The sequence below is a fragment of the Magallana gigas genome, chromosome 2, assembly GCF_963853765.1.
Source record: "Magallana gigas chromosome 2, xbMagGiga1.1, whole genome shotgun sequence".
In the NCBI taxonomy this organism is placed as follows: domain Eukaryota; kingdom Metazoa; phylum Mollusca; class Bivalvia; order Ostreida; family Ostreidae; genus Magallana; species Magallana gigas.
Genome location: NC_088854.1, coordinates 11,730,333 through 11,739,264, shown reverse-complemented (window position 1 = coordinate 11,739,264; position 8,932 = coordinate 11,730,333). Strand labels below are relative to the sequence as shown.

The 8,932-nt window shown below is 33.5% G+C and overlaps 1 protein-coding gene across 1 annotated transcript; it reads right to left on the bottom strand.

Moving 5' to 3' along the window:
- Window positions 1-380: 380 nt before the first annotated feature.
- On the bottom strand, window positions 381-8,875 carry LOC105325237 (protein FAM114A2). Its single transcript, XM_011424709.4, has 13 exons — window positions 8,716-8,875; window positions 6,339-7,097; window positions 6,020-6,107; window positions 5,726-5,857; window positions 5,266-5,489; window positions 4,803-5,052; window positions 4,293-4,454; window positions 4,005-4,099; window positions 3,774-3,836; window positions 3,475-3,614; window positions 3,085-3,157; window positions 2,573-2,623; window positions 381-566 (listed from the first exon to the last, which is right to left on the bottom strand). The coding sequence occupies exons 2-13, from the start codon at window positions 7,092-7,094 to the stop codon at window positions 477-479; spliced, it is 2,124 nt and encodes a 707-aa protein (XP_011423011.3). The 5' UTR covers window positions 7,095-7,097; window positions 8,716-8,875; the 3' UTR covers window positions 381-476.
- Window positions 8,876-8,932: the final 57 nt, after the last annotated feature.

Sequence of the window (8,932 nt, the reverse complement as noted above, 5' to 3'; positions counted from 1 at the left end):
TTCGTTTTTATTTTCATTTCATTCTTACAGATATTAATCAGCTTGACAACTACATTTCATAACATCAACTTCTCTAATACATTAGTATAAGTAGCATAAATGCCTACACAAAATTGTCAGTTCACATTTTGGTTGGATCTTAAATAATTTGTCAAAACACAACAAATGATGTCTTGACATCTTATCCAGAAGTTTGTTTGGGTGCATCTCACCAATGGACAAAAGAACTTATGTCGAAAAGTTAAACTACCAATCATTTTATTAAATGTAACATAAACAATTTCACATCTATCACTGTTATATATGACTTAATAAATACACATTCAGTATTTTAAAGTTACACCAGTATTCAGTAAATTTGTATTTAGAACTGAAACCCGTTTGTGTTTAGGATGTAATTTAATGACCAAAATCTTGTAACAAAATTTATAGATATGACATATTTCTGCATCTCTCTCCAAATGTCAGTTTATCAATCACGTCAAGGAACGCTGAATGGAAGCTTGTTGTAGGCATGGCAACAGGAGCTGAAGCGCGTCTTGGATGTACATGATACTGTTGGAGGACTATAAAAGGAAAACAATATTGTCTAAAATCCATAGCATGGGTTGAATGTATCTTTTGCAGGTGTTGGTAAATAAAATCTTGAAATTTGAATAAAAGCAAACATTAAACGATAGCAAGAGGTCCATGGGCTTTATCGGTCACCTGAGTCAACTGCAGTGTGCCTTTTGCAATGTATATTCATGTGCATTATAATTACAGGGCTAATGAAATCATTTTTAATATTCCATGATTGATTAATCAAATAAACTTCCTTAATTCTAAAAAAAATATTCAAAAATTATAGCATAACATACAGTCACTAAATTTAAAAAATCTTAAGTACAATAAAATAAATCAGTCGAAATTACATCACTTTACTCTAATAAAAATTAGAGCCCTGCCCCAACACCCGAGCCTGTGACCCAAAAATTAATAATTTTGGATGAGGTTCTCTACCTCATCAAAACTGCATGTGTGTACTTAGTACTTGGGCTTAATATCCAGGAGCGGAGGAGAAGATTTTTGAAGAATTCATGCATTTTCTCTATATAATCATTTAGAGCCCCACCCTAACACCAAATTCCCTGACCCAAGGGCCATGAACTTAACAATTTTGGAAGAGGCATTCTTCCTCATCATAACTATACACATGTGCTTAGTTTATTAGCTTAATATCCAGGAGCAGAGGAGAAGATTTTCAAAGAATTAAGGCATTTTTACTATATACCGGTAATCATTAAAGCCTCACCTTAACACAAGAATCCTTTACCTAGGGGCCATGATGAATTTCACAATTTTGGTAGAGACCACAATGTTTATTACAATCATGCCAACAGTTTGACTGGTTGGTGTCCAGGAGTAAAGAAGATTTTTAAAAGATTGCATGAATTTTTATGATTTTAACTCCACCCCTCAGGCCCATGGGATGGGGGTGCAGGGGCCATGAATTTCCCAATTTTTACTCCCCTTCACCCACAGATGCTACTTGTATATGCCAAATTTGCTTAAAATTGGTTCAGTGGTTTTAGAGAAGAAGTTAAAAATGACCAAAAGTTTACAACCAACGAGGGACAAAAAAGATAGCAATAGCACAGGCACCTGACGTCATATATTTTTCTCATAATAAAAATAATACACCGCTTACCTAATAATACACAAGGTACCCATCCCCGCCATCTTGGATTTTTTTAAAACTGTCACATCGCCGTGAATTTTCGCTTATAACTCAGCGGTAACATTTTTCTGCGATCATCTCCGCCGTCCGATCGGTCACTCGATTTATTAGCTTACTGCTGATTCAACCAAAACGGCCCATAACATCGTTTATTAATAAAAATATCTCCTCATTCTGCATCTACTGCTGCTGATTTGCGACAAAAGGCTAAAGGGTGGACGGAAGTTGACATCTTTGCGTCATCTTTTGGGATATCCCTTTTCTGATTGGTGCATTTTTTCCCTAATAAAATACTGCAAAAAATGCACCAATCAGAAAAGGGATATCCCAAAAGATGACGCAAAGATGTCAACTTCCGTCCACCCTTTAGCCTTTTGTCGCAAATCAGCAGCAGTAGATGCAGAATGAGGAGATATTTTTATTAATAAACGATGTTATGGGCCGTTTTGGTTGAATCAGCAGTAAGCTAATAAATCGAGTGACCGATCGGACGGCGGAGATGATCGCAGAAAAATGTTACCGCTGAGTTATAAGCGAAAATTCACGGCGATGTGACAGTTTTAAAAAAATCCAAGATGGCGGGGATGGGTACCTTGTGTATTATTAGGTAAGCGGTGTATTATTTTTATTATGAGAAAAATATATGACGTCAGGTGCCTGTGAGCAATAGGTCAACTGAGTGACTCAAGTGACCTGAAAAAAAACTACAATCAATATGAACTCCAGTAAATTCAAGGTAAACATTTATTGTATATCCATGTTTTCCTAAATAAAATTTTTCAAAAATTTTTAATTTCAGAAAGAAAATGCATGCAATTCTACCAGATAAGTTTTTAATTGTGTAATAAATACCTCCAAGTAGATATTTGTAACCACTGATGTAATATCTGGATGTTCATTCTCCTACAAGAGAAACAACAGATAGGAAAGCTTGTTGATGAACACTCAAACGTAAAAAATTCCGCATTGCTTTGAAATAGAATTTTTATACAATATCCTTCTTGGTTACTGTACATTTCTTATACTGTTCAAAGATGTCAGGGGGAATAAGTAAAGACAATTTAAATAAGTCTCAAGATCATTGTCTGTACCAATTATTTACCACCCAACTCCCTTCTTTTATACTGCACATTATTGAATTTCACATGATATTACAAAACCAAAACATTGTTCATCTACTTAACATGAAATTAGCTTTTTAAAATGAAATTTATGTAAGTACACTTTTCATTTGAATTCATATGCCATGGAGGTACAATGGTCTGTGTACCTACTATGTACCCATTGTACTGTGTGATTTTGTTACAGCTATCTTGGATACTGTATGTGTCTAAGTGATATGTTTTCAATAATAAAATACTTACATCCAATTTATTTAAGCATTGGCAAAACTTGGTGGCAATAATGTTAACTTCTGTGCTCAATACTTTTGCTAATCTGAAAATATCCACAAGAAAATGTAAACAAAAAATACAAAACACAAAAAATCGAAGTTATGAAGATTATTCCAAGTAAACCAAGAACCTTTTCCAAAACTCGCAAACTGTGGATTTTTTTATATGCATGAATGTACATGTACAAAAAATTGTACCATTGCAGGTCTCAAGATCAATATTTTTAATGTGTGCATTTTGTCAATTTAAAATACATGTACTTGCATATTGGGAAATAGTTTCAAACAAAATGACAAAAGTATCTCTACTGCTATAAAACAATAAAGACTATCAGCAGCTCCAATTTTCTGTCATCCTTACTTCTCTAAGCTGTGAGCCCTGCTTTCACAGTGTTTACTGGTGTCCCTCTGTAGAATGATGAGCTCTCCAGCCTTGTGGAACTGCTCCAGTGACTTAGATGTGAACTCTGCCAATGACTGAATGGCTGTTCGATGAAGCTCCTGGGATAAGTTATTAAGATGTTAATCATACAGCGCAACAGAATTATATACCAGTACCTAATAATATCATACACAAGAAAAATTTGACAAAATTAATCAACTATTGCTAGCAATTTTTTTCAAAATGACAATAATATACAGAATCACAATTCTACATACCTTAACTGATATATCCTCTGAGGTAAAGTATTTGGCTATGACCTCTCGAATTTTCTGTTGAGTCTAAAACATTAAATCAAACTTCGTAAATTAGAAAAATGTTCATGATAAATGCATAGTTAATAAGAGGTCCTTGATCAAATATACAGTAACCTCCCTTCTATCTTTTTAGAGGGAGTGAGTGGGATATTTCTTTATTTAGGGGGAATGGTATATAAGGGCATGAATTACCTTATTAAGTTTATCAGGGGTGGTCCCTAAGTGAATCTCAGTCAAATGCTCAGCAACTAGTTTTCCAAATTCATGCTCTTTATCTTCATCATCATCTGTACAAAATATGGCCAAAATCCTATTTAGTTCATATACTGTACATGTACTTGTGTTGTACTGCATTAACAATTAAAGCAACTTTAATATACATTTAGAATACAAATTCAAAAAGGAAACATTCTTACTGAAATTCAGTTTCATCAATTTTTCCATGAAGTGAACTTAAACCTGATCTTTAAAAATCCTCACCATTATCATTTTCTTCTTGCATTCTTTCAAAGACTTGCTTGATGCGAATTAACTCTGCTTTAATGGAGTCCAATTTACGATCAGACATGTCCTCAAGCAGAGAATGCACAGTCTTCTCACACATGTTAGACAACATCTCCAAGGCCTCCAGATGTGCATAACCTACAGATGAAAAGTTACAGATCAATATCTGAGAAAGATCCTAAATCTAGTACATTTTGGATACTAATACCGATAAATCAATTTAAATCCTTTGGGGTCAATGTTTGTGGGTAGCCAAAATTTTTCTGGTTTGTGGGGACGTAATTTCGTTGGTAGCGTAATCGGGATAATTTTAACAAATATTAAGCAAATGATTGTGCATAGGTTCGTAGGGATGTAAATTCATGGGCAAGGGTTACCCACAAAAGCCACGAACATTGGTCCCCCATGAACAATGATGATTCCACAGTATCTCAAAGTTTCGCAAAATTTTTTTTTTATCATGAATACAGTTTACAAATTGGATACCCTGATTTTCTTCAAACAAGGCCTTGAAATTAGAAAGTCGAGCCTCATCTTCCTCCTTCTTTCGTTCCTCTTTAGCCTCTTCTTCTTTCTGTGCTTCACGTAAGAGCTGTGAAAGGCTTGGTTTATCTGTTTTTTCAAACAAAATTCCTTTAGTCTTGCTAAGTCCAGGGTCGTGGTCTTTTATCACCTCAAATGTTTTCTTTCCTATTGTTTCCAGCACATCTAGCCCTCCAGTTACCAAAGTTTTACTCTAACAAATGAATAACAGAGGAAAAGATATGTTACATTGTGTATAAAAATTCATAATTTTAATTACTATTGGAGATGCATTTCACAAAACATGCATGGGTGTACGACAATGAAAAATAACAATCATTATGTTAAGATCTATCAAAGCTTCATCCAATTAAATAATTTAGTGAATAACATGCATATATAGAGAATTCAAAATACAATAACTTACTGATTTTTGGACCATATTACTGGTATTCTGGACCGATTTCTGCACAATATTTGTTGTGTTGTGTACCACTGAGGAGAGGTTGGACAGATTTGACATGCCCCACCCAGACCACCAGCCACCCCCTCCACTGGCTCCTTTTGGGGGTTGAGGCTCTATTTGGGGATTCTCCTGTTTTGCAGAGGGCTCTGTCCCTGTATCTGTTGTTTTTGTTGGCACTGGTGTTTCTGTTCAAAAATTTGAATCACTTATATATAAATGTACTAATAACGTATGTACATTCAATGAAAAAACAGTTCAAGGCGTAACACCTTTTAAGTAGAATACTAAACAACATTTTTTTGCACATTTAATATATTAATATTCTGTATCCTTATTTTCACCTCTTAAAACACTAATAAGTACATGTAATCATTATACGAAGTTTTGCTTTGTTACAGAGATAAAAAAAAATTGTTCATACCATCTTGGTCTTCTCTTTCAATGTTCTCAGCATCTGGGGGTGAGTCTGGCCCTTTTTCTTTCACCAATTCATCTACAGGAGGGGCTCCTAGTGCTGTTTCTACTGTATCCATAATAGTGGTGAATCCATCACCTTTTGGCAAAATTAAATTTAAAAGTCAATATCATAATCAAATTTAAGATATACTGGTTTTAAATAAATATCAAAACAATTGGTCCTTTATTTCCAACATCTATCAAATCTCTAAATAACATGCATTGTACTTTGCTAAAGGTTGTGTGTCAGGTGTCTTACCCAACTGACTGCTGAATGTTGAAACTGATGTTGAGGCTACATTCATAAAGGATGATCCCCAATTCCCCCAGGAGCTCCAGCTGTCAGACTTCATATAAAAAAAAATATGTTAGAAAGAAACATCCTTATAGAATGTTCTTGTAAAACTTTGTCAATTATCAATTAAAGGAGAATTTTTCTTCTTGGAAAGTAAATATATCAACTATCAAGTAAAGCTAACTTGCAAATCAACTTTATCTATTTCGTGTAATATAATGTTTCCTAATTATTAAACTATAGTGAATTATAATTATTTATACTTCAGTAACTTATAAAATACCTTTTGCGTTGAAGGTTGAGAGAGCCTGTCCAAAGCAGCTTTGGCTTCTTGGTCACCTTTTGAAATCTCTTTCCTTTCTTTATCAGATGTAAATTGTTCCTCTTTTTTCACTTCAGTTGTTATCTTTTCTTCTGTGACAGTGGATTTTACTTTTAGATTAGCCTCTTCTGAATGACTCTCCTTTGCCTCCTTTGTTTCAGGTGCTAATACTTTATCATCACTTGATATTGTTTCACTTACTGAGGACTTATCGGAGTCAGATATTTTTAATTTTCTCTCAATTTCTGAACTGTCAATTGTTGGTTCATCCTTCTTCTGTAAATTTTCTGCAGCCTCTGTTGGACTTGATTTCTCTTCTTTTTCTTCTGTATCCCCAGCTGAATTCTTTTCTGTCTTTCTCCCTGAATCCTGGCTTGCTGTCTCTGCTTTTGTCTGTTTTCCCTTTTTCTTTTTACCTTTTCCTCCTTTACTTTTCTCTTCCTGCTTTTTCACAGGTGGAACTTCTGATTTCACACTTTCCTTAGATTTGGAAGCAACAGAAGTCTTTGTCTCTTTTTTCTTTTCATTTCCACTTGATTTAGATGTATTGCCACTTTTACTATCAGTTCTATCATTGTTGTCCTCACTTGCCCTCTTTTCCCTTTTTGAATCTTTTGTTTTACTTTCTGAGGCTGGAGTTGATTTGCTGACAGCTGTAGTTTCTGGTTCTCCTTCATCAGCACTGGCAAATGCTGCATCATCCTCAGAGTCCGACATTCTCTACAGTTATCAAAACAGAATCTTTACATTACCAGGCACATGCTTGATGCTTATACAGTAGTTTCTAGTTGCTGCAGTATGACATATATGGAACGCCAAATTAACATATATTCAAATATTTGTACCTATCTTCAAATAATTGTACCTATCTTCAATTCAATTGTACCTATCTTCAATTCAATTGTACCTATCTTCAAATTGAATTAGAGATAGGTACAATTCAATTATACCTATCTTTAATTCATTTGAAGATAGGTACAATTGAATTGAAGATAGGTACAAATGCAAGGAATTGAAGATAGGTACAATTGAATTAAAGATAGGTACAATTGAATTGAACCTATCTTCAATTACTAAAATATTGGCAATAATGAATACTCCCTGTATAGTACGTCATTTCCGTTACGTCACAACTGGCGCGAAATAAAATCGGGATCGGGATGATAAAATAGGCAATATGATTTTGTCAACTTTTCGAAAGATTGAGCCTTAAAACAAACAAAAACTCATAACAATTGTTACCGCTTTGATAAATAGAGTGATTATCAACTGAATTATACATTCTTTGATCAAATTATAGAAAAAAATAAAGCCAGTTTTCTATTTAGGTATATAGTGACCCTAACTACGTCACTACCCTAACTCCGTCACTTTTGGGGTATTCGGGTATACATGTTTTTGGCTTACTTATTGATATACATGTATATTTTAATAAGTAAATGATGCCTTTTGCAAATATATTGCCCACACATATATATATATTTATTTCTTCTTTCATGTTCGTTGTTGGTGCTTCCCTCGTTTCTCTCCATGTTGAAATGTCTTCCTGAAAGGAGCGTTCATTATTTTCAACAATACACAAAACGAATTGAACCTAGGTATAATTGAATTGTACCTATCTTCAAATCCTTTGTAGATATGTCTGAATTGAAGCTATCTTCAAATCAATTGTACCTATCTTTAAATGAATTTTACCTATCTTCAAATGAATTAGAGATAGGTATAATTCAATTGAACCTATCTTTAATTGAATTGAAGATAGGTATAATTCATTTGTACCTAGGTATAATTCATTTGTACCTAGGTATAATTCATTTGTACCTAGGTATAATTATTTACACCTATCTTCAATTCAATTGTACCTATCTTCAAATAATTGTACCTATCTTTAATTCAATTGTACCTATCTTCAAATGATTTGAAGATAGGTACAATTAATTGAAGATAGGTGCAATTATTTGAAGATAGGTACAAATATTTGAATATATGTTAATTTGGCGTTCCATAGACATAACATCAGTCATTTACTACAGAAATTGTTATTTAGATTATTTAGCTAGAGTATAGCATGTGATTAACATCTGGACATTGACACATATGTTAAGTGACCAAAAAACCCCTTCAAAGTCAACATTAAGATACTGTAATCCATCATTATGAAGATTTCTATAAACAATGTCCGAAAATCAAATGAATCATTAAGTACACACTGGGTTTCTTTTATTTTGAGGATATACATGAATACATGTATTAATAAACAAATTAAGTATTCATTTCTACTTTCAATCCAATTTTTAAATGAATAATGCATGATGCTGTCATGTGAAAGAATACCTACTGTATACACTTTAAATGTTTACTAGGCTTCCTTCTTCCGAAAGCCAGATATGTTTGAAGTAAACTGACATTTGACACGTCAATCCACCAAATATATTTATTGCGTCGATACCACAGGGATGATTTTGTTGCTTCATTAAAGTTCCTATATAAAAACATACAAATGCTGCTGATTTTTTCGATAAAATTAAAGGTCAAGGTTAATATTAAAGAATTCG

Excerpts from the sequence above, each read along its gene's own strand:
- LOC105325237 (XM_011424709.4), bottom strand. The coding sequence starts at position 7,094 with ATGTCGGACTCTGAGGATGATGCAGCATTTGCCAGTGCTGATGAAGGA. Across the intron at positions 3,615-3,773 it reads CAGAGGATATATCAGTTAAG|GAGCTTCATCGAACAGCCAT; the intron begins GTATGTAGAATT and ends AACTTATCCCAG. Across the intron at positions 567-2,572 it reads TTACAAATATCTACTTGGAG|TCCTCCAACAGTATCATGTA; the intron begins GTATTTATTACA and ends TTCCTTTTATAG.